At 36.5% G+C, this 27,372-nt stretch overlaps 1 protein-coding gene and 1 pseudogene across 1 annotated transcript; both read right to left on the bottom strand.

Moving 5' to 3' along the window:
• Positions 1-430: 430 nt before the first annotated feature.
• Positions 431-1,453, bottom strand: LOC110906913 (cyclin-dependent kinase F-4). The gene has a single exon (XM_022151973.2). It carries the CDS (start codon positions 1,392-1,394, stop codon positions 519-521), a length of 876 nt encoding a protein of 291 aa, XP_022007665.1. The 5' UTR covers positions 1,395-1,453; the 3' UTR covers positions 431-518.
• A 2,027-nt stretch (positions 1,454-3,480) lies between these two features.
• LOC110906914 lies at positions 3,481-6,328 on the bottom strand (annotated as a pseudogene).
• Between the last annotated feature and the right edge of the window lie 21,044 nt (positions 6,329-27,372).

Genomic DNA, 27,372 nt, shown 5'->3' with positions numbered 1-27,372 from the left:
AACAGTGGGGGTTATCCCATACTGATTCGAATTCGTATGGGATAACTATACAGTAACCGAATTCGTATGGATATACATCCAGAAAACGAATTCGTATGGGATTGATATATCATTCCCTATTTTTCTCATTCTCTGGTATAACCCACACCTATAAATAAAACCTTCCTGTTACCCATTCATACACTGATAATTTCGCAGCCTACTCTCCTCCATCTGGGTGTTCGTGTTTTCGTTCCAGCTTCTGCGTTTTCTGGTTTCCATTGCTGTTGGAATACCAGATCAGTTCTGCATTAAATCCTGGGAGTTTACGCTGCAGCTCACAGCAATACGAGCGCGTAAAATCCTTTAAGGACAGGAATCATCCGTGCAGTTCAAGGCTTTCGTTCAACGATCTTCGCCAGGTTGGTTTTAATTTTCGTGTTGTTTAAATTCGTCCGACAACGGGACAGTCTCCTTCTACCTTTCTTTAATCAGTTTGCTCAAGTTGGAACAAACTGGTTTGGCTGATAACTCGGTAATTAATAAATTAATTGTTTGATTAAATTATTTTTCAACAGAAGCGCTTGCATGGTTGTGGGCCTTTTACAAGGACACCATGAAAGAAGCGAAGCAATAAGATTAACCGCATCAGAGCTTACAGTCGGCAATAGTTCAGAAAACCGCACACCAGGAAAATCAGGAAACCGATAACATATGTTTCTAGCAAGATCAAGTCCCGAGAACCACGTGCTTTCAGTTGGGGTGCCTAACACTCGGCAGATTTTATACATTACATCTGATTCAGAAGAACCTTGAAACAATGGTTGGTTGGTAAATAACTCAGCCATGATTGCACCAGCTGTCCACATATCAACCGAAGAATTGTAATATGGCGCACGTAGAAAGACCTCTGGGGCACGATACCACAATGTTGTAACATTATGCGTATATGGCGGTTTACCATTCATCTCGCGCGCCATACCAAGATCACTGATCTTTACCAGATTCTTGGATACAAGAAGGTTCTCCGGTTTGAGATCACGGTGAAAGTATCCTTTGTGGTGCATGTGTGCAAGACCTTGAAAGATTTGGAAACATAAGTTTCGGATTTCTGTTTCGGGGAAAGGTTTCATTCTTGCAGCCGTAAACTTGTAGAGATCGCATTCCATGCATTCGAATATCAAGAACAATGTGTTGTTTTCTCGTATGATCTCCTTGAGTTTTACGATATTCGGATGATTGGCCATCTTGATGAGTGATTTGACTTCTCTCAGGTTCATGCACTCTTCAGCTGTGTGATATTCTTGGATGAGTTTCTTGATCGCAACAAGTTCACCAGTTTGCTTATTCATGGCTTTCCACACAACTCCATAAGCCCCACGTCCAATTTCCATGATTCTTTCATATTTCTCCATAGCCTATAGATTGTAGTACAGTGAGTTTTGAAGCAATTTATTTAGTAGTATGGTGAATATGAAATTAGGATGTGTGTGTTACTTATTTATATGTATTTTGTCAATGTTGGTGTTTAGAAGTTTTATTATTTGTAACTGAAAATTATTATTGTTTAATATAACTTCTCTAAATACGAGATAAGTATATCAACAAAATTCAAATTTACAAATCTGAGTTTTAAAAGTTCCGTTGTTTCATTTATTTTTCAAGATTTTATACTGATTCGTCGATTCATATTACGTGCGTATAAAGTACGTAGAATCCCTTGATTTGTCATTAAATGGTTTGAATTGAGGGAACATTACTTGCACTTGTTCGTTTAAGAAAACTAGTGGGAAGGCCCGCGCGTTGCCGCGGGTATTTATGATTTTTTGCCGCACGTTGCCCAACGAGTTCACATAGTTTATTTTTTAAATCATTTTGTTAACACAGAGTATAAACAAAGAATTGACATAAAAAAACAACAATCACCAAGGCTCTTTTTCTTTTAACGACCAACGATAAAAGCTCCCCTCCGTTCTATATAAAGGCCGACCCAAAAACTTATTAGCGAGAATTGATATCCGGCTAGGTTTGTTAGCAGTGCCAATCTTTCGTTCTCATCATGGTGAGGATTATCTTTAAAGGAACTAATTCCACAAACAACAAACACTAAATCAAACTACACGAAAAAAAAAAACTTAAAATTTATACACATAATGCTCCCAGAAATTATATTCACAAACTTTATATGTTCTATTGTTCTTCACCTGAATTTACTTTCACAAACTTTATATGTTCTATTGCCTCCTATACACATAATGCTCCCAAAATTTACATTCACAAACTTTATATGTTCTATTGTTCTTTACCTGAAAATTTGCACGCTTATGGGCACACGGGTCTAATGGGGCCCGACCCATTCCTTAACTTGGCACCCAGGTATCCATTTCTTGACATCAGATCATATAGTTAGGATAAATGGTGCGTTTATATGGTGGGATGAGTGAAATCAATAATCTGATCTTGCGGTTGTAAATTGAGAAAGAAGACCGGCTGCTCGAGCAGGTAAAATGTCACCGAACCTGCCTACTTGCCCTTCTGTTAGCATGGATGGATCCTAGTTTCAGTGTGCTCTCCCCAAACCTACTGCCAACATGTCATTTTAAAATAAAACTCAATTTTCAACATCCACTCAAACTGTTGCTCAAATCTCGGAATGAAGTTTATGAAACAAAAAAAAAACTCAATTTACCCATTTACTTTTGAATGGGTCAATTTACATTATAATTGTGATAATGGTGTTTTTGTAGTCATTATTCACATATCAGGTATAATGTATATATAAATGTGTATTTAATAAAAATGAGCCGAGCAACCCGTGAGCTGCTCGAGATCGGCTTGAGAAAAAGCTTGAAACGAGCCGGGCCTTATCTAGCATGAGATGAGCTTATGCCTCAGTAAACGTTGTGTGAAGCTTGTCGGGCTCGGCGAGCTTTAGTGTAGTATTCGTTTTTATTAATATTTACTAACATTTACCTCTTATTTAGAGTTGTCTAGTAAACGAGCAGAGCCGAGATTATTTAAACCTGGTTATGAGCCGAGCCCGAATATAAAAATAAGCTTGTTATGAGCCGAGCCAAGCTTATTTAAATTTGGTCACAACTTGTTCAAAAAAAGATTTGATTGATGCAAACTATATTGTTTATGTCCAAAAAAATACGGACCTTCAGGAACTAAAGGAGACAGTGGGCATCCCTTTCGATCAGTTCCGTGACCGCAATTATCACAAGAGATTAGATATGATGGCACTGCAGATTAAAAAAAACAAGTTTCGAGGTCGGAAAATGTAAAAGAAAAACAAAATGAAAAGTTAAATCAGCTAAAATATTAGCGTTGGCGACTTACAGCTTGGAGATGACACCTGCTTGGATGCATGTCGCCATGGATCTTGTGATCCATTTGTAAATACTATTTTTGATCTTGGATGTACATGTTGAAATATTAAATTATGACCAGTTTACCACTAATCAAATGTCCAAATCACCCTTTAATGACGAGAACACATGAATCTTTAGACCAAATCATATCATTGATAGTTTCCGTTTGTAATGATGACAATACACAAAAAAAGTGTTCCAACATAAAATTCCACCAAAGGAAAACACTGAATTTAAGTGCTCATACCAGCAATGTCTGTGCCCCATATTACAGATTTGTAGCATCAACAACCGGATATACACCCTCTCCAAACACATTTTTGCATAGATCCAAATGGTACCTGTCACAAATCACAATCAAATTACAACAAATGATAGACCCGTGGTGTGTGCTGTAACAATAAAAAATCATGGAAATGATTTTAAGTATGAAACACAGTAGTGTTCATGCCTTGTGTCAACTTTTGAAGAGCGAATGCTATCGTTTGCAGGTGCCACTTGGAAATATGCAACTTCAGTGCAAACTTAGAACCACCATAACCGTTCATCAGATGAGTCACTCAGGGTGGTTTTTTTTAGGCTTTCTTGGTTATATGTTTCAACTTCAGCACCAAAACCTCCAACGTAATATTCCTTTATGTAGTTTGCGTAGGCATTCTGCATAAAAGGTCTTTTTAGTTTTTTGACCAAAAATTATTAGAAAAAATTGAGTCCATGAAAGAAATTCAAAGAAAATTGGGATTACCACTAAATCATCTCCGGCCTTCTTAGCTTCTATCATAGGGGTGCAAAGTTTATCGGGATTCCCATATTGAAACTACCAAATTCACACATCATGTCAGCTAAAGCGGATTTAAATAAAAAAATAGATTAAAAAGAACCAGACCGAACGGATCAAAGTCAAACAAAGCAAAAGTCACCAAGAGTGTATTTAATACATAAAACCTCCTTAAACATATATATACTTCGGGCTCGGGTGGCTTTGAATTCAGGTCGGGTTTCAGGTTTTGGATAAAAATAGACAGCCCTACCTAGAATGTGAGCTATGGCCTATGGCAGAAATATATGTATACCTCTGAATGAACAAGACACACCAGAAACAAACTTACGGCTATGGCTGCAGCATCTGCCAGAAAATACAAGAAGTCTCCATCTATTTTTAGCTGAAAGGACTTTTCATTAATTAACCATAACAGTGGGTCATCAACCTTAAAAAAACTATCCAACTACTCTTTCCGCGCCAAATATATGCAACATGTGACCGGCATATAGCTAAACTAAGACATTAGTTTTCTATACCTCGGTAGCATCAAATGTGGCTTTTAGTGCTTTAGGATTTGATGCAAGCTTTTCTTCAACAAGTTGAGTAACTTCCTGTAATACACAGCTTTACATTCAGGTCTTGTAGACTCACCAACCTACCGTAATCACAAATTTGAAGAAACATATATTAGAAAAATAAGAAACATATTGCCTAAAAATTAAAATAAATGCAATTAAGTTAAAAACTTTTTGCATCACCTGCTGATCAAATTCAGTGAGGTTGTAAACAGCAAGAACTACACCAGAACTTGCAAGACTGCCACATGTCAAATGAGGGAACTTCAAACGAAACCATGCACTGAGAGCTCCAGCGAACATCGTCGGATTGCAATCACCATGTGATACAGAATAAAAAGAGCATAAATTTGGTCTGATTACCGATTAAATTGGCCAGATTCATAATTGGTGCATCCAGATAATCATGAAAGTTTTCTGTAATGGCTGCAGTCAAACTTGCAGCAATTCACCGGTTCTCATGCATTCCGCAACAATAAGCACACTCCGAGCCTTCTTAATCGAGTTCCCAATTGTATGCAAGTCAAATGGTTTCAAATATCTGACATCGATAACTTCCGGTTCATACCCCTTGTTGACCAAAGTCTTAGCAGCCTGCATTACATGACACCTCATCCGGAAATAAGTAAAAATTGTAATATGTTCATCAGGTCTCATGATTTCGGCTTCCTCTAAATTCAAGACACTCTTCATCTAGAATTCTCTCTTTAAGATAAACATGTTCAAAATAAATTACAGGGTTATCGCTTCGAATAACTTCTTTCATTAGTCCTTTCGAATTATACAGGGTTGAACATGCTACCATTTGAATCCGATTAGATTTCAAATGGTAATATATAATCAACTTCTGATGTTTGGATACAGTGATTACGATTATCCGAATAGATTTAGTCTTGCGACACGCTCACGTAAGTGTAATTCTACCTAGTGGGCCCTACACAAACCTCAATATTACCATAAAGAATAATTTAAAACGAAACCTCTTCACACAATTCATGTATCTCTAGGTTTCCCTCTATTTCATTCGTGGATGTTGAATGCTCTGCTTTGTTTCTGTGTTTACTGATTTATAAAACATTTTTCATGTCATCCTAACTCACAATCAGGGTTAGTGAACTTATAAACCCTAATATAAAAGTAGATGAATCACGTAGCTTGCATACTTCCTGCTACAAGAAAAAAACATAACAACCAAAGACACTAATAGTCATATAGAAAACTCATATCGATTTTGTAAAATTGAAGAACACCTCCGAAAGATTCTTCGAAATTAACGAAATAAGAAGAGAAAGACGGAGAAATAACCTGTTGCAGACGTGAAGAAGAAGAAGAAGAAGAAGGGGTGTTCTAACTTTAATCGTCGCTTTTGAGAACACCATTGATCGGAGCACCCCACAGACTACCCTCATTAGGGTAAAATTATGTTTTTTCCCATCTCAAATATATATATCTCAAATCATGATTGATTGCTTCCCACCGTTTCATTTGCGTAGCATTCAATCTTCGGTTTGATTCAGAGGAATGTCGATTAGGTTTCTTTAAGGGCAGCGATGGAAAGGAATAAATACGCAAGTGAAGAGGTTAAGAGTGGTTTAATGAGGCAAATTTAATACACTAATGAGATGACCGTCTGTTTCTCATAATATGGAAATGATTTTGTGTGTGTGAGTATGGTGGATAGGTTAATTTACTCTTATAGCCTCCTACTGTCTTAAAAATTTATACTCTTGACAAATTTACCCTCACAAAAGAAGCATTGTTTAGTTGTATATATTGCATAAAATGATGGACGCCATGTAAAATTACATGTGTGTACATCACTTCTCCTTTTTATAGTATTATAGATAAATAATCTGGTTTCTAAAATTAGTTGGTCGAAGAAAAGGGGAAATTACAAAAAAGATGAAATAAATATAAGGGGAAATTACAAAAAAGAAAGTTGACCAACTCAATTTTATTAAAATGTCACCCTCAAGGATTCATGGAGTGACGTCTCAACGATGGGAGGCATCTGTCTATCACTTATTGCGTCCGTTTAATGGCGTTGTGACACCTATCTGACAAGCCTCTTACATCAACGGCCAATGCATGAAAGCCAAAAAGGACGCTGATGTGTCTGGCTTATGGCATGACTGACGCATCCTTTTTTTCCTTTTTTGTTTGGTTTTTGTGGCTTGGCTGACTCCTCCATACGGCTTAGCTGACTCCTCCCTGCGGCTTGCTGACTTCTCCCTGCGGCTTGGCTGACTCCTTATGGTTTGGCTGACTCCTTAAATTTTATTTTAAATTCCACATTTGTTTTTAAGTCTATTGTATAGAAATACCATTTCTTTAAATATTACTTAAATGCCACATTTGTTTACCCGGCCCGGAAACTGACCCAGCCCATATTCAAACCTCACGGGGCTCTTTTAAGGCGAAGAACAAAACAGGCCATTTGCACGTTTGACGGGTCAGCTTTGGTGCGTTAAAGTTGGCCTATCGTGCATGTTTTTAGGCAAAAACGTGCGAGACAACCTATTTACATGGTCACAACTCATTGCCAATTGGCCCGGACCAGAAACTGACCTGACCAATATACAAACCTCATGGGGCTCTTTTAAGGCGAATAAGAAAACAAGCCGTTTGCACGTTTGACGGGTTAGTTTTGGACCGTTAAAGTTGGCCTATCGTGCATGTTTTTAGACAAAAACGTGCGAGGCGGCCACTTTACATGGCCACACCTCATTGCCAATTGGCCCGGCCCGGAAACTGACCTGGCCCATATATAAACCTCATAGGGATCGTTTAAGGCGAAGAAGAAAACGGGCCGTTTGCACGTTTGACGGGCGGGTCAGTTTTGGCCTGTTAAAGTTGGCCTATGGTGCATGTTTTTAGACAAAAACGTGTGAGGCAGCCACTTTATGGGCCTTTTTATAGAGGAAACGGGTCATTTTCACTATTTACGGGTCAGTTTGGCCCGTTAAAGTTTGCTGATCACGTTGGTTTATCGCTTAAAAATAGTTTTTGAGTGTTTTATGGCGTTCAAAAAAATCGTTTTTTGAGCTGTTGTAATTATAGCTCAAAAAATAGTTTTTTTTTGTTATGGTGTTTTAACTGGGAGCTGGGTAAAAAAATGGTTTTTTTGAGTTGTTGTAATTTATAGCTCAAAAAAAGCTTTTTTTTTTGTTATGGCGTTTTAACTGGTAGCTATGGCTCAAAAATGTGACAACCCTCATAATTATAGGTATCCGTACGATTAATTAATATTAAATTTGTGCTTAATGACTGTGCTTAATTACAACTGATGATATAAGCTTCTTTATGATTTCTGTATCATACATACATGTGCATCACATTTCATACTGTCACACCATTTATTACATACAAACTTTAGTGACATACTTGATGCACAGTTAGCACAGTTAGCGGATAACTCAGAAATATACTGACAGTGCCAGTACATAGACAGACAATATTTTGAAGCCTAGTATGAGCCAGAGACAAGGTACTACACTAGTATGAAGTGTAGGGAAGTAAGGACCATAAAACTGCGTCACTAGGTGATAGTTTAAGTGCCGGAAAGTGCCTAAAACCCACTCAAAGTGCAGAATTCTGTATTAATTAACAAAATTCAGCATTTTAACATGCTAGTAATGTGCAAAAATATGGCAAAATGGTCCTGTATGCTTTCCTAAGTGTCGGGAAATAAAAGTGTCGCAAAAAGTTACATAAAAGACACTATACGGAATAACTTAGCACTTTAACGGAACGGTATCTAACCGAACAATCGGACATTACCCGGAACACTAAAATATTGTTAAAAGCATTGTTTCACTTTTTCTGAGCTTGTATTGGTTCCCGAACACTTAAACATATTACATAAAGCATGATACATACTAAACACTAGACTTTTACCTTAACCGTCCACTAATTAACCTTTACCATTTAAATTTACAATTTACCCCCTCCCCCCATTCATGATTTACGGCTCACATAAGGCCCCACCAAAGATTATTCCAAATCTTCTTATATCCTCCCTAATCTTTACTTGGAATTGGTCAGATCTTGATTAGATATTGTTAGTACTTGATGGAACATTATGACCAAAGGATAAAAGAGTTAGTGGGTTATATGAACCAATCATCTCATCCCCTTCACTCCACAACATTCTTCTCTCTTCCCCCACATAAAAGCTACGGCCGAACAACCCCCATATACCACCACCATTTTCATTTCAATTCCATCCAATCCAAGACTATTACAAGGTGCTAGAAAGTGAATAAGGAGGCTTGGTGTTCACGGATCTTGAAGGACCTCTACCACAAGCTTTTATCCACTCATTTTCTCCATTGATCTTCCCTAGCTTTAAGCTAGTAGTAAGACTCTTGATAACTCTTGTTTATTTAATATTTGTTGGTGCATCCGTCTGTCGACTACGTCTTGTATCGAGGCTTACGTTGTATAGGATAGAACAGGGCACGAAATCCAAGAGATTTGTATTAGATAGTGATTTCGCCCCAAATGACATGTAGTCATTTGGAGCGAAACCTCATGAAATCCTGATTTCGTCCATGTGTCAAAGATCAGATTTCGCTCATATGGTAACTTGTGATTTCGCTTATAGTGACCTGGTATGTAAGAGCGAAATTAGAACCCTATATAAAGGGTTTCATGAGCGAAATCAATAGCATAGATATAGGTGTTGTCTTCCGGTAAGCCACGAAGTGCTGCCGAAGATTTGTTAGAGTTTGTAAACGTTATCAAGATCAATACAACAACAATTAAAAGTGAATCCAGCTGAAATTGCACCAAGACATTAGTTTCCGCCTCTTGTTTTGGATAGGAATTCTTCTGATCGATTCATTTAGGGCCGAAAACGATCCTACAAGTGGTATCAGAGCTCAGGAGGAAGAGTTCTTGCCATTTCAGCTGCATATTCTGATTTTCTACACCTTCTTTGTCATTTTTGAAAATTTTTCACGGTAAAACCAGCTCAATTTCACACACAACACTCGTAATCATGCATTAATAAACCCTTGAAAGTTTCAAAGCTAAAATCGACCTAAAACTTAGTATTTTTGAGGTTTCGCTCATGGTGACTCGTGCAAATAGTGACATCATGCCTGATTTCGCTCCTGGATCATAGCTGATTTCGCTTTTGAGGACCAATAAATCTAATTTCGCTCATAGGACACTACCTGATTTCGCTCTTGTGGACCAGTAAATCTGATTTCGCTCTTGTGGACATTCAAGTGTGATTTCACTCCAACGACTAAGTGTGATTTCGCTCATAAATACACACTATATAAACATCATGCCTGATTTCGTTCCTGAAAAGTGCATGAACTGTGATTCTTTAATCAAGCAGAACAATGAGTTGTTGCACAATATAAACAGATTAAAAGAACCCTATGATACAATGAACAGAGAAATCAACAAGTATACTGATTCAAACGGTGAACAAGCTGTGGCAATGAATACACTAAAGAGAGCTTACATAGGACAGCTTGATAAGGTCAATTTTCACATAAAGAAGTGTGCTGAACTGGAATTAAAGATGGAAACACAAAGAATCAAAACTGAAAGAGTCAACAAGTTATTAGAAAGTTACTCATGTTCTACTTTTGTTGTTAACAGGATTTATCCGATTGTGGAGGAATTAAAGACGTTAGAAGGAGTGAAGACTTCAGAAGAGAAGAAATCTGTGACAAAAGACGAAGATAAAGTGAATATTTCTGGTAAGAAACCAAGTGTGGTCTACAATAAATGCCCGCCCCCGGTCGAAAATGGATATTCACCTCGAAATCCAAATTCCGAAAGAGTCGAAAAGGCAATAAACATACAATGGGAGTCTGGGCCGTCGGATAACTTGCTAGAAAATATTGATGTCACATACACGTCATCCGACACTGATCATGAGTCAAAGTTGATAAAAAGTGTGGTCGATCAGGTGTTAGATAAAGATGACTGTGAGGAGTTAAAACCGGAGTCCAAATCCAAGTCAAAGTCTGAGTCTGATGCGTCCAAGCCAACAACCAAATGTAACACCCCAAAAACGAGTTTGGTAATCAAGCCACGTTAATAGTGACGACGGGTAAAATACCGTTAGTGGTAAAAATTAACCCGGTAAATATTAGGTTTTTAAATAAATTATCGTAATATTAAATAAAAGTTATACGAAGGCTTATGGATAAATAAAGTGTTTAAAAGGCCCGAGTTGACGGGATCTAAAATAAACTTAATCATAAATATTCCCGAACCCGCTAAGCTAACTAGGAATGTTTGACCCGGTTAATAATAGGGAATATGGATTGTAAATAAGTAGGTTATAACCTAATAATTAACGAAACAAGAGGGACCAAAGTTAGATATTTGGAAAAGTTTAGTTAATTAAAACAAATAATAAAACACAACACACACACTAAGAGTGTGTGTGTGTGTGCGTACGACCAGGGGAAGCTCCCCATGGAGCCAAACCCTAACCTTCAACAAATCTACCAAATTGAAGGTCAATCCAAGACCCAAATCGATGCATGAACGCGTAGAAACGATCACCAAGTCATGGGGATCACAAGGTATGTCATAAAACCTAGATTGGTTGAAGTTGAAATTCGAGACAAGTAGGTTACTTGCAAATAAATTCATGGATTATGATCCAATGATGAAATTAGGAATGATTTTATGTCTAGGAGTAAACCCTAGACATTTACTTGTTGAATTGAGGTTCACAATTGTGAATTTCATGATATTCCATTTATGTGTTAAATGGTTTGTAGAAGTAAGATGAACCCTAGAATTATGACTATTAAAATGGTGTTAATTGATTTCCATGAGATGAATCTGAGAATGGTATGCATGCTAGACATAATAGAATTGAAATTTTGTTTATGTTTATGTCTAGTAGAAATAACTAGTTATGAACTAGTTGTAAAATGTGTAAAAACAATGTATGCACATTAGGTGTTTGCTAAAATGCCTAAATGAAAACTAAAGTGTTGAAATTAGAGTGAAAATGTGCAATGAATAAGTTGATTAGTCGATTGACTTTAAAAAGTCAAATCGACCAAGTGTATGATCGGATGGTAAATTCGATATAAGAAGAGTAGGATGGAATAGTCGTAAATGATTATGACTAACCTAACCATCTTACAATTAAAATGATAGTTTGACGCTTGGCAAGCTAGGTGAAGGCTTGGGGAAGGAAGCGGGTCAAACGAAGCAAGAATAACGGAAAAGCATAATTCGGATGCAAGGTAAGTATAGCTTACACTAGTCTTATATTTCAGAATATTCTCTTATCGTATTAGTTACGAATAAGATAAACACAAAATCGAGGTATGATGTTCAGGCGTGTAGACGTACGGAACAAGATAGTCGAGCATAATAAGAAACCATGTTGATGGTTTAAAAGGAGTTAAATCGGTAATTCGATCTTTTTATGACAAATGGAAAAAAATGAACTTTTGGAATGGTTACCTTATAGGGTAAACCAAAACAAACAATAAGGGTAAAACGGTAAATTGGTCATGCGTTGACCATAACTATTGGTTTTGAAAGACACGGTAGGACGTAAGCCATGATAGACTAAAAATCGTTAAGAAACGATTAATAAGTGAAATGACCGCACGGTGTAAACCAGAGCGACTCATGTAGATGAGATGGTAATAAATATCATCTAGCCAACAAAATCGGTCACTTAGACCAAATGGGTCAAAAGGTGAAGGTATCACCTTTTGACAGTAACGACTAATGATTATTGTCGAGTTATATTATTTCAGGAGTAAATGTCAAATGGATATTCGCAACGCTAAGAATTTGCAATTATAAAAGCAAGGTATTAAAACGGGTCAATATATTGGTCCGCGCAGGTACGTGAAATAGTGTAACACTCATTTAGAACATGTGGTTCAAGGAGTGTTAAAAGTAGTCAACATAGACATTTGGTTACTTAATAAGTAAACCGAATGTTTTGTTATAATGAACATTGCGTTTGGAAAGCTTAATGACTTTTCAAACAATATCATAAGTTAAAAGATGGTTTATGGGTCAAATATACTTTCAAAAGTCCTTCATCGTAAATGATTGGCTAAATGGACTAAAACGCCCTTATAAGCTAATTTTGACAAACGACCTTTAAAGGTAGTTTTGAAACGAGTTTTATGATCAAATATATAATTGGAATAAGTGTAAGAAGCGAAAGATGTAAATCTTCGGTCAAATGACTCTATATGAATCTTGTCGTAAATTAGCAATCCGACGAGAAAAACTCGGATTATATAGATCACCTCATTAAGTGCACCACAAATATAGTTGTGGTGGAAGATTACTTGATAAGAAATGTTGTATAATAACGCTAGAAACGAATGAAGGCGTTTCATGCTCAAAATATGTCTAAATACCCTTAACGGGTCAAAATACGCAAATGAGCATAAACGGGTTTATGATACGTAAGAGACCCGTGACTTAAACCTAATATGATAGGAATTATTGAAATTATGAATATCATGAGAATAAGGATCAAATAAACATGTTTGTTTGATAAAATCGCGAACGGGTCAAAATTTGGTAAAAATGGTAATAAGCCGAAGACTAAAAAGTCTTAAATTTTGTTAATCCGGATGTTGGATTTTGACTCCATATAATGAAGGGTCAAATTACAATCATGTAGGAAGAAACGGTGGGTCAAACGGATAAGCGGATTGAAAGATACGAAAGTTTTCGTGTCAATAAACGGCAAAATGGAAACCTGGAATGCAGAGGCCACCGTAACTTACGGTGCCACCATAAGTTACGGTGGAGCTGAAAAGTTTTACGGCAGCCCCCTACTGGTTTACGGTAGGGGCATGTCAAACCAGGGGCCACCGTAACTTACGGTGCCACCGTAAGTTACGGTGGAGGCCAGTTGGAAATCTTTGTTTTTAGATCAAGAGTTTAACGTTGGGATTCTTTTTCCTTCCACTATCATTATCGGATTTGTTTAGACACATTTTAAATCCCCGTATGACTAAAGCATTTCATGTTTATGAAATGTAGGTACATTTAGAATGCCGGAAGACGACCAAGCTCATCGAAGAACCGAACACGATATAGATTCATGCTTCCGCACTTGGTCACGTTGTAAATTTTTAAACGACGAATTTGCTCACGCTATGTTGAATGACTTATGATTGTAAAAGTTTTAATAAACCCGTATTTCCAAATGTTTATGTAATCTTAATTACATGATTGTTTTTCGTAAAATATACGTTAAACCTTGAATAATAAGATCGGGTGTTCCAAGTTGGTATCAGAGCCTTGGTTTAAGAGATTCGAGTATGGTGGGGAGGAACCATGCTTGGACTTAAACCTTATGATCTTGACAAAGAATAGTGTTCGGTTCGAGGCTTGATCGCAAATCCGGTAAGTGCATGTATGCTAATGGTCTAGCGTATTAAAGTGTTGTAGACAACACATAGGGTTACCATGTAATACACGTTACCCCAATTAAATGATTGATATAGTTGACAAAAATACGCGCGTTGACGTGTATCGTAGAAAAAGCCTTGTATTATAATACAGGCGATTATTGAAGTTGATATTACTAACTTTTGTGAATATCTTGATTGAAGGACACTTGCATTTAAAGATGACAAGAGTTGAACAAATTAAGGATATGATAGAGGAAAGGTCCGAAGTATGACGATAGGAGCATGCTCACTAAGGACTAAATCGCGTAACGACCGCGAACAAGGTTAATGGCAAGAAACGCCCGTCGGGGCAAGCATTACCAGGTGCATGTTTTTAAATATAATCGCACAATTAGCAATATGCAACAAACATGTAGAGAATGATCGTTGCATAGGTAAACTAGAAACTTGGAAAAACCTGAACAGAAATACATATCCAGGATATAATTTCCAAGAAAACTGAATAGAGGCGTTACTTACATAGGGCGTGATGTGAAAACTATAAAAAGGTCGTGAATGTCATGTGTTAAATCGCTTACTCTGGCCAAGTAAGTAGTGGCATATGATACCATGAGTTTCTTATAGCGGACACATTTACATCCGATGTAGTAAGGGCGGAGTGAATGGGACTAATTAAAAAGTACCCAAATGAATCAGATAAGCAAAATGTTTGATAATAATGTAAACGCACAACCGAGTGACGGAAGCGTATTACATCAGGATAATGAGCCCGAATGAAGGGACAAAGAAGCATGTAAAATGATTTAGACAAGTATTGGGAGGGAGTGTACTTACACTCGAACCCAGAAAACGCAAGCATGTAAAATGATTTAGACAAGTATTGGGAGGGAGTGTACTTACACTCGAACCCAAAAAACGCAAGCATGTAAAATGATTTAGACAAGTATTGGGAGGGAGTGTACTTACACTCGAACCCAGAAAACGCATGCATGTAAAATGATTTAGACAAGTATTGGGAGGGAGTGTACTTACACTCGAACCCAGAAAACACAAGCATGAAAAGTGATTTAGACAAGTATTGGGAGGGAGTGTACTTACACTCGAACCCAGAAAACGCAAGCATGTAAAATGATTTAGACAAGCATTGGGAGGGAGTGTACTTACACTCGAACCCAGAAAATGCAAATATGTCCCTTAACGGGTCGTTTTTGTAAAACGTCAAACTTAAAGACAAAGTCGGAATATAAAAATGAAGCGAGGTCTTAATGCATACCGGGAGGGTTTCAATAATAACGACTTCGGTAAAACACCCGGTGGATGGGTAAGAATTAAACACATGCGTAAACCAAGAGACGTGAACGCGGGTTGAAAAATCAAAGTAACTTGGATTACGAGTTATGACTATAAAATCTCGTATATAGAAATTGCGAGTAAATATGTTCAACTATTCGAAGTCGAATGGGTTGAATAAAGAATAAAGTTGATTGTTTATAAGTGATGGATTTCACATTAATAGGTCAAACATGTTGAATACAATATAACGCCGAATGGCACAAATGAGCGCTAGCCAGATAAAGGTAGCGTTAAATGCAAGAGAATAATGAGCCCGATAATGGGATATAACCAAATAAGAATAAATTATGGACTGTCAATATCCTGGTATGGATAATTGACAAAAGTTAAAGAGAAGATCCTAAAACTAAAGCTTCGGTTTTAGTAAGAAATAATGTTTTTACAAACATAAATTTTGATAGGAATTTAAATAGTAAGCATGAAAGATACAAGTCTTGACACTGATAGGCGCAAGACGATATATTCGAAAAGTGATATTTTCGAAAATGAAATTTTGATCTAAATTAAACATGATGTAACACAATCACGGTCAAGAAATGTAATGTGAAGTAGAATCATATTATAACCAAGCAAGCGGTAAAAAGTAACTGGACTAATAAGTCTAACTAGTGAGACCCGTAAGGTCATTTAAATAAATGTGGTTTGCTTGTAAGCGGTGGATTCGGTATAAATGAACCGAATAAATAAAATTGAAAACAAAAGAAATCGTTGCGAAAAGTGACAGATTTCATTAAAGACCTTTAAATGGGCCAAAGTAATGGATTCATAAAGAATTCGAGAATATATGAAAGGGATGGGAATCGCTAATTTAACTAAACTAGTGGAAATAACGAGATTACGTTGTTTCGAGGTGCACTATGATGTATGAGATACGTACACAATTAGTAACCAGAAAGATGTTACCATATTTTTCTGGTAATACTAACAATCAGTTAAAGTTGGAGTAATGCTTAAAAGATTACTTAGGTCAAATGCATTGAGTTTAAAACTCGATGAACTATGTAAGAAAGGTTTCGAGGACGAAACCTCTTTAACGGGGGTAGACTTGTAACACCCCAAAAACGAGTTTGGTAATCAAGCCACGTTAATAGTGACGACGGGTAAAATACCGTTAGTGGTAAAAATTAACCCGGTAAATATTAGGTTTTTAAATAAATTATCCTAATATTAAATAAAAGTTATACAAAGGCTTATGGATAAATAAAGTGTTTAAAAGGCCCGAGTTGACGGGACCTAAAATAAACTTAATCATAAATATTCCCGAACCCGCTAAGCTAACTAGGAATGTTTGACCCGGTTAATAAGAGGGAATATGGATTGTAAATAAGTAGGTTATAACCTGCTTAATAATTAACGAAACAAGAGGGACCAAAGTTAGATATTTGGAAAAGTTTAGTTAATTAAAACAAATAATAAAACACAACACACACACTAAGAGTGCGTACGACTAGGGGAAGCTCCCCATGGAGCCAAACCCTAACCTTCAACAAATCTACCAAATTGAAGGTCAATCCAAGATCCAAATCGATGCATGAATGCATAGAAACGATCACCAAGTCATGGGGATCACAAGGTACGTCATAAAACCTAGATTGGTTGAAGTTGAAATTCGAGACAAGTAGGTTACTTGCAAATAAATTCATGGATTATGATCCAATGATGAAATTAGGAATGATTTTATGTCTAGGAGTAACCCTAGACATTTACTTGTTGAATTGAGGTTCACAATTGTGAATTTCATGATATTCCATTTATGTGTTAAATGGGTTTTGTAGAAGTAAGATGAACCCTAGAATTATGACTGTTAAAATGGTGTTAATTGATTTCCATGAGATGAATCTGAGAATAGTATGCATGCTAGACATAATAGAATTGAAATTTTGTTTATGTTTATGTCTAGTAGAAATAACTAGTTATGAACTAGTTGTAAAATGTGTAAAAACAATGCATGCACATTAGGTGTTTGTTAAAATGCCTAAATGAAAACTAAAGTGTTGAAATTAGAGTGAAAATGTGCAATGAATAAGTTGATAAGTCGATTGACTTTAAAAAGTCAAATCGACCAAGTGTATGATCGGATGGTAAATTCGATATAAGAAGAGTAGGATGGAATAGTCGTAAATGATTATGACTAACCTAACCATCTTACAATTAAAATGATAGTTTGACGCTTGGCAAGCTAGGTGAAGGCTTGGGGAAGGAAGCGGGTCAAACGAAGAAAGAATGACAGAAAAGCATAATTCGGATGCAAGGTAAGTATAGCTTACACTAGTCTTATATTTCAGAATATTTTGTTATTGTATTAGTTACGAATAAGATAAACACAAAATCGAGGTATGATGTTCCGGCGTGTAGACGTACGGAACAAGATAGTCGAGCATAATAAGAAACCATGTTGATGGTTTAAAAGGAGTTAAATCGGTAATTCGATCTTTTTATGACAAATGGAAAAAAATGAACTTTTGGAATGGTTACCTTATAGGGTAAACCAAAACAAACAATAAGGGTAAAACGGTAAATTGGTCATGCGTTGACCATAACTATTGGTTTTGAAAGTGAAATGACCGCACGGTGTAAACCAGAGCGAGTCATGTAGATGAGATGGTAATAAATATCATCTAGCCAACAGAATCGGTCACTTAGACCAAATGGGTTAAAAGGTGAAGGTATCACCTTTTGACAATAACGACTAATGATTATTGTCGAGTTATATTATTTCAGGAGTAAATGTCAAATGGATATTCGCAACGCTAAGAATTTTCAATTATAAAATCAAGGTATTAAAACGGGTCAATATATTGGTCCGCGCCAGGTACGTGAAATAGTGTAACACTCATTTAGAACATGTGGTTCAAGGAGTGTTAAAAGTAGTCAACATAGACATTTGGTTACTTGATAAGTAAACCGAATGTTTTGTTATAATGAACATTGCGTTTGGAAAGCTTAATGACTTTTCAAACAATATCATAAGTTAAAAGAGGGTTTATGGGTCAAATATACTTTCAAAAGTCCTTCATCGTAAATGATTGGCTAAATGGACTAAAACGCCCTTATAAGCTAATTTTGACAAACGACCTTTAAAGGTAGTTTTGAAACAAGTTTTATGATCAAATATATAATTGGAATAAGTGTAAGAAGCGAAAGATGTAAATCTTCGGTCAAATGACTCTATATGAATCTTGTCGTAAATTAGCAATCCGACGAGAAAAACTCGGATTATATAGATCACCTCATTAAGTCCACCACAAATATAGTTGTGGTGGAAGATTACTTGATAAGAAATGTTGTATAATAACGCTAGAAACGAATGAAAGCGTTTCATGCTCAAAATATGTCTAAATACCCTTAACGGGTCAAAATACGCAAATGAGCATAAACGGGTTTATGATACGTAAGAGACCCGTGACTTAAACCTAATATGATAGGAATTATTGAAATTATGAATATCATGAGAATAAGGATCAAATAAACATGTTTGTTTGATAAAATCGCGAACGAGTCAAAATTTGGTAAAAATGGTAATAAGCCGAAGACTAAAAAGTCTTAAATTTTGTTAATCCGGATGTTGGATTTTGACTCCATATAATGAAGGGTCAAATTACAATCATGTAGGAAGAAACGGTGGGTCAAACGGATAAGCGGATTGAAAGATACGAAAGTTTTCGTGTCAATAAACGGCAAAATGGAAACCTGGAATGCAGAGGCCACCGTAACTTACGGTGCCACCGTAAGTTATGGTGGAGCTGAAAAGTTTTACGGCAGCCCCCTACTGGTTTACGGTAGGGGCATGTCAAACCAGGGGCCACCGTAACTTACGGTGCCACCGTAAATTACGGTGGAGGCCAGTTGGAAATCTTTGTTTTTAGATCAAGAGTTTAACGTTGGGATTCTTTTTCCTTCCACTATCATTACCGGATTTGTTTAGACACATTTTAAATCCCCGTATCACTAAAGCATTTCATGTTTATGAAATGTAGGTACATTTAGAATGCCGGAAGACGACCAAGTTCATCGAAGAACCGAACACGATATAGATTCATGCTTCCGCACTTAGTCACGTTGTAAATTTTTAAACGACGAATTTGCTCACGTTATGTTGAATGACTTATGATTGTAAAAGTTTTAATAAACCCGTATTTCCAAATGTTTATGTAATCTTAATTACATGATTGTTTATTCGTAAAATATACGTTAAACATTGAATAATAAGATCGGGTGTTCCATCAAAAAGGACAAACGGGTTTATGACAAACAATTTTTGTTATCAAAATCTAATTTGAATGATGAATCATTCAGAGTGGCATATACTTTGAAAGATTCTGACAAATTATATTCTGATGAAGCTTTTCCAATAAGAAGTGTCAGATTTGAAATGAGAAATGATTCAAAAGGTTTTCAAAATTACGGAAATTAATATTTCTGAAATAAAAGATTTAAATCTAATCGGAAAACCTAAACAATACACTTCAAGAGAACAACAAAGAATTAACAAGAAAATGGGTTACAATTGTGGTTACAGTTTCCAAAAGAAACCAAACCATAATCGTAATTTCAAAAAGAAAGGTCTTGGTTTTATCAACCGAAAAATTATAAAAATGAAAAAGTTTATAAACCAAAAACTGTGTTTGTTTCAGGGAAAACATCAGAGGCTGAGAAAGAACAAATGTTCAGAAAGCAGACAAATCAAGAATTCCTTGCCAAGAAGCAAGAAGAACTGAAGAAGAATGTTGTTCAGAAGAAGATTGAAAAGAGAACCTGTTTTCAGTGTAAAACTGTTGGTCATGTTGCTAGGGACTGCCCTAAGACATTCAAACCAAAACAGGAAGTTTCTGGTAAATTGAAAGAGAAAGTTGTCGAGAAAACTAAACCTTCAACCCAAAAATTTACAGGCTTTGAAAATTCAACCTTTGAAAAGGGAGAATGTTCAAAGAGTACTTTGAAAAGCAAAGAAAACTTGAAAAATCAAAAATGGGTTGTGAAAGGTTCAGGTAACAATTCTGGTGATGAATCCAATTCCACAAAATCAGAGGAGCCACGTATTGAGAAAAAGGTTGAAAAATCAGTTCCAACTATGAATGACGAAAATTTTCCACCATTGCGTGCTGAAAATTTTATGAAGAAAGTTGGAAAAACAGAAATTTCAAATCAATTTTATTCTGACAAGAAGAAATTTGATGTTGAAAAGACTTTCAACGGAAATGTGAAACGTATCTTTGGAAAAATGGTCAATGGAAAGGCCAAAAATGTCAAAGATTTTTATGCTTCTAAAAGACATGTTCACAAGTCCGTTGAAAGCAAAGATGAAGAAGATGAGGATGATACACCCAAGGAAGGTCAGACTTGGGTGGATATATTTTTCAAAGAGTAAAAGCAGGACTTGCCGGAGCTCCCAAGTTGGTAATCGCGGAGCATGAATCGGCATCATTCTTTAAAATGCTTATAAAATTTGTTTTGAAAAGCAGGACTTACCGGAACTCCCAGGTTTGTAAGCGTGGAGTAGGAATCGGCATCTTGAGAATTCAACCAACAGATGGTAATTGGTTGAAAAACAGGTTTGATATGTTTGTTTGTTGTTTGTACAAGTGGTTCAGAATCTGAATCAGGTTGATCCTACAAGTGGTTAATCAAGGTCATTAAATTGAACTTGAGTTAACTATCATTCAAAAGATTGGTAAAACAATGTGATGATTTGATCCCCAAACAAACTTTACAAGTGGTAAAATCAACAAAATTTATTTTCCGGAAAAACCATTCTGATTAAAACAAACTTAAGTGTTTTGAAATCTTAATGGGAAAATAGTTTGTTGTGAGGGGGAATTCTGATTGTTTATGCCAAGCGAATGGAGAATTGAGGCGATTCGATATCAGTTGTCATGTTCTGTACAGTTTGTTTTCAATTTTCTTTAGATGTTTTTGTATTTTAGGGGGAGTGAGAAATTTTCAGAAAATCCAAAAACATTAGAAAATTTGAAAAAGCCAAAAACATGATAAAACTGAAAAATGAGTTTTTGTTGCATAAAAGAGGAAATAATAGTATATCAGTGGACTATCACAGCATGCTAAAGAAATGTAAAGTCAAAATGTGATAAACAATCTTACTGCGGATGTGTCAGTAGGTTTTTACACACTTAGTAAACTGTAACAAGATATAAACCAAAATTCAAACTTTCTTATTCTGTGGGTTAACAACTTCTTGGATATATAGGTAACCCCTAAAATCTTGTTTGAAAGGTCCCGTATTCTGAGATACTAGGTCTTTATGCTCAGTGATATCTGGGGTATTATCCCGGGACTTCTGCTGTATGGAAATACTGACCTACTCCTCGGATAATGCTTTCTGCAAAACGCTTTGAAATATAAGCTCGCCCTCAGCAAGCTGATGAAACAATAAAATTGATAGTCGCTGCTGTTGTAATAAAAGATTCTCTAAAGAGGACACACCGAAAGTCGAAGCTGTCATCTCTTTGCGTATACGGAAGTATCGACCTGAGCTCTCACGGCCCTCGCACATAACCCCTTTACAGATATCATCTGTGGTATACTCACCTGTAAGACTGAATATTGGGATCTGGATAGGGAGTATATTCAAGTGGTGGGACACACGAATAAGTTTAAGTAATTAAGACACTAATTGCGTATCTCGAAACAGTTGAACTTTGTGTGAAAATTTCAGTAGACAAACATACCGACAATCTAGGTGAATTGTTTAGAACTTAAAATGTAATCAAGCTTAACGGTGTTTGGTGATAAGTCTCAGAAACTGATATGATCCTCTTGCACGAACTCACAAAAATATTGTCTGTAAATATTTTGTTTCTGCATTTACTTTCGTTCAGAAAATCCAAAAAGATTTTAGTGTGTTTTAGCATAAATTTTGAAAATTTCAAAAAGATTTTCGACAGCTGGTATTGAAAAGTTGATTTTTGAAATTCCAAGTGCTAAACTTGAAGGACAGGTTTGGGAAAGATTATGTGAAGTTGTTAAGTTTGCATGATAAGAGCCAAGAAAAGATTCTGAATGAAAAATTACTATTAAATGCTTCTGACGATAGTTTCTTAAAGTTTAAAGGTTTAATCTTTTAAAGAAACTTATGTGTTGGGTAGAGATTGTGCAGGTAATTTGAGTCAGGTGACGATCCTGAACCAGATAAAAGCCTGATAATGATCTTGGAATGAATCTTGAAGTTGAAAATTCCAGACTACGATCCCAGCAGATTGAGAGGAGGAGTCTGAAGACACCGTGATAAAGCAGGGAAAGCTAGTGCTGATTCTAGATTTGCTGATGCTGATGAAGTTTAAAGATTCAACATTCGAGAGAGAGAGGAGTTTGTTGATGATAAAGATAGAGACTGAGGATTCTTGCAATGACAAATACTTCAGAGGAAGATCGAAGACTGATAAAGACTAAGAGTTGACAACTGAAGACTCGACACTGAAGACTCTGTCAACATCCGAGGGGGAGTTTGTTGGTGCATCCGTCTGTCGACTACGTCTTGTATCGAGTCTTGCGTTGTATAGGATAGAACAGGGCACGAAATCCAAGAAATTTGTATTAGATAGTGATTTCGCCCCAAATGACATGTAGTCATTTGGAGCGAAACCTCATGAAATCCTGATTTCGCCCACGTGTCAAAGATCAGATTTCGCTCATATGGTAACTTGTGATTTCGCTTATAGTGACCTGGTATGTAAGAGCGAAATCAGAACCCTGTATAAAGGGTTTTATGAGCGAAATCAATAGCATAGATATAGGTGTTGTCTTCCGGTAAGCCACGAAGTGCTGCCGAAGTGTTGTCAGAGCTTGTAAACGTTATCAAGATCAATACAACAACAATTAAAAGTGAATCCAGCTGAAATTGCACCAAGACATTAGTTTCCGCCTCTTGTTTTGGATAGGTTTCTTCTGATCGACTCATTCAGGGCCGAAAACGATCCTACAATATACTTAGTGGTTAAAAGATACATCTTGATGAAAAACATAAGAACACTAAAGATCATACATATAAATCATGAACATAAAGCTTTACATAAGATGAAATCTTGATGATATGATGTTGTTTTGAATGTGTTGATGATTGATTATTGATTTCTTGGTAATGTGATGTTAATCATCATATGGAACTTGTTATATTATGATTAAAAACATGATTTAACAAGTTAGGAGGTGATTATAGGTTTGCATAAAGTGATCACCTTCATACTTAGACATGAACTTGATAATAAAGATGATTTCTTGAAATATAAGTAAACAAGTAGGTTGATGATCATGTAGATCCGAGATTTACAAATGATTTTCTAAAGAAAACCAAGTTTAAAAGACGGTTTTTGAAAGATCATGATTCTTACATATACTTACACTATTTTTGGAAATAAAATAAGTATATGGATGCTAGTAAAACAAGAAGATGTGGTAAATAAATATTTTTGTAAAATGTGTTCACAAGTTGTGAACATCTAAAGATTTCGAGAATGAGATTTTAACAAAAGTAAACACACTTTGGAGGGTAACTAAACCCACTAAACACCTTACCAAGTTACTATGCGTTTTTATAAAACATCAAGTTCATGTTGTATTATAAATGGAATAGTTTTGCACTTGGTAAGTGTAATATGGTTTAGTGATTTGTTGATTGATTGTTTGAATGATTTTCAAAAAGAAAATGATATGCTGAATAGCATGGACACCTCCATTTACAAAGGAAACTATGGCGAAATTTTCTAAAATTCCAACACATAGAAAATATTTTCTAACAAGTGTTTCCAAGTGTATTTTTAACTTTGTTTTTCAAAATAAACTTCGCTATAGGTTTTGTTACAAAAATACAAAGCATCGGAGGTGGGTTTTTGTAAATCAAAATGGGTAAATATATATTTAGAATATATATTTTATAGTAAGACACTTGTGTCAATATTTGTTTACTTGGTGGAATAGTTATATTATTTTAGGGTAAAATAATATAACTTAACAAATACCATGGAAATTACAACCCCAAAATAATACCAAAAATCTCACGGAATAAATATTTAAGTTACACATTGGATGTTGTGAAACCGAACGCAAAAACGTAACTTATGAAATATTTCGGAAAATACTTTTACGAATATATTTTTGGTAAATATTGTTTTGGATACAAGAAGTGAAAATATATTATTTTTGGGAAAATATATATATTTTGGAATACATTATTTTTGGCAAATAAGTTATATATTATCTAAGTGGGACCTAAAAATATATTATTTCGGAACTACAAATATACATGTATAAATACCCCCATCTTTGGGAAGGAAATACGAAGTTAAAATACTTGAGAAGTATTAATGCGAAATATTGTTTAATCAATTATTCCATAACAAAATATAATTTAAAGTTAAAATAATTATTTTAACAAATAATTATAACTCGGAATAATATTCGGAGACACGAGAAATGCAACTCAAAAACATTAAACTCTAAACCAAGGCACGGCTCGTTCGTCTAATAGACATTAGTACGTAGTAGGTTGTCGTGTAGCTGACAGAATTTGAGTTGACGATACTGAAGACGCACTACAGTGAGTTCATGTCCCCCTTTTTCTTAAACTGTTTTGTTTACTTACTTCGGGGGTGAAATACATGTTACAAAGTGATACTTACAATACTATTGGTATGGTTAGCCTATGAAAGAACCATAAATCATGTGATTGGGTAGGCGGATACTTGGGACCATTAATCCTCGTATCAGGAGCGAGGGGCATGAGTGGTAGATCTATTTGGGTGTAGCGAGCCCACACCCATGAGGCCGGGGCGGCCCATAATGGTGACTATGTCTTCCAGCCGGAAGCCCGGTACAACTTTGCTAGGTTTGAGTCTTCCTACACCATCACACATATCAGTGGCCTTGCAAACCATTGGTGATCTTTTCCTTGTTTGCAATCATACCGGGACATACATACATTGTTTACAAAGGTTTATACATACTCACTTACACATGAACTCGCTCAACTTTTGTTGATTTTTCAAACTACATGTATTTCAGGGAACTAGTGGATCTGGCGGGGTATGCATGTGTCAAGCTGCGTTTGAATAAAAGATGTTATCCAGGGTTGTTGAGTTTAGAGGGTGTATTCCTTTCCTGGACGGGATACATAATTCTAAACTCAGGTTTTATTTAAGTACTTTTGCTGAGTCTTGTGAACTCGTTTAAACACGTCATGGTTTGTAACTTAATTCAGTACTGATGTTTTCAAACAATGGTATTGTAGTAGTTTCTAAACTTTATTAATGGATAAACATCTTGTGTTTTTATCATATAGCATTGTTGTGATTGATTGCTATGGTATTAAGGAGTCACACCAAATAACCACGCTTCCGCAAAAGTCAGGGTGTGACAGCTTGGTATCAGAGCCAGGTTCATAGATTCTTTCTCAAGTCTAGACTATGATCATCAGGGCTCTCACGAAAACACTTTTACATTGCATACACAAAACGGCCAGATCTAGGGAACAAACATTTTTACAAACAAAAGGCACAAATACACATTTCAAAACTTATATTTATAGTTCAGTCTTAGAGACTGAGGGAGGTTCAGTCTTAGAGACTGAGGGAGGTTCAGTCTTAGAGACTGAGGGATGTTCAGCCTTAGAGGCTAGGGAAATTGAGTCTTAGAGACCGGGGGATTCAGTCTTAGAGACTGGGGAGGGAAGTTTGGTCTTAGAGACTAGGGAGTTAGTCTTAGAGACTGGGAGATTTGGTCTTAGAGACCAGGGATTTAGTCTTAGAGACTGGGAGGTTTGGTCTTAGAGACCAGAGAGTTAGTCTTAGAGATAGGGAGGTTTGGTCTTAGAGACCAGGGAGTTAGTCTGAGAGACTAGGGAGTTCAGTCTAAGAGACTGGGTGGGATAGTCTGGGGAAGACTAGGATGATTACTTGCTTACATTGCTATTACATACATGCTTATCTGCTGATTGTTGATATACGTGTATATGTGTGGTTGTGTTACAGACACCATGTCATCTTCCTCCGAGAGTGGAGTGTCAGACACACTGGACCCTATAGCTATAGTATTAGATGACGAGATCCTTCCAGAGGGCGAGGTTTACACTTCAGATACTACGAGCAGTGACGACGATGACTTCCAGCCCTTTGCCTTGCCGGATTTCGGAGACGATTTACCTTTAGCTAATGGTTTCCATGATGGGGATCTACCTCTCATTCAGACCCCTGCTCATTTCCCGCTGGCGGCATTTCCTTTGGAGGATTTGCCTCTTGACGATATGTCCGACGATGACGTCGATCTCTTCATCGAGGGTCCCCCTGAGGATGACCAGGATGGCGGGGCTCCGATGGATGATAATGTTGCTATTCCTTTTGATGAGATTCCTATTGTCGATGTCATTCTACCTGTCGAGGTTCCTGTTATGGAGGTTTTATCTGACCAGTCTGGTCACGATTCATTTGAGTCCGTGTCATCTTCTACACTTCATGCATTGGGATTACAGTGGTATCCCTCAGACACTGATTCCGACACTGCCATGTCTGCAGCGCCTGATTCGCCACAGGATTTCGAGTTCGGGGACGAGTTCAACCCTGACCTTCCGCACGATTTCGATCCAGACCATGAGGTTGAGTTTATCCCTGAGGAGCAGCCTGTTGAGGCACCTGTTTTTTCGGCCGATCAGCTCCTCGATATGCCCGTTGATCAGGAGCCTGCTCCAGCTGATCTAGAGCCGGAGGTTGTGATGTGTGTAAAATGCAACATATAAATTACATCAAATGAGGTATAAAACTAACCCTTTTTAAGTACTAATGTTGGAAAAAGAGTGTTTTTGTCTTCCTTTTGTATTTTCAGGATTAAATGAGCTCAAATTAACAAAAGAAGCAAAAAGGCAGTTAAATCTAACATAAATACAAGAAAAGGAACATAAGTGGATTGCCCGACCCCTCGACAGCATCCTCCCAAGG

This window comes from Helianthus annuus, chromosome 14 (genome assembly GCF_002127325.2).
Source record: "Helianthus annuus cultivar XRQ/B chromosome 14, HanXRQr2.0-SUNRISE, whole genome shotgun sequence".
NCBI classification, from domain to species: Eukaryota; Viridiplantae; Streptophyta; class Magnoliopsida; order Asterales; family Asteraceae; genus Helianthus; species Helianthus annuus.
The sequence above is the reverse complement of the archived record's forward strand: the minus strand, read 5'-3'. Positions and strand labels throughout refer to the sequence as shown.

Coding starts and splice junctions, on each gene's coding strand:
- LOC110906913 (XM_022151973.2), bottom strand. CDS start 1,394: ATGGAGAAATATGAAAGAATCATGGAAATTGGACGTGGGGCTTATGGA.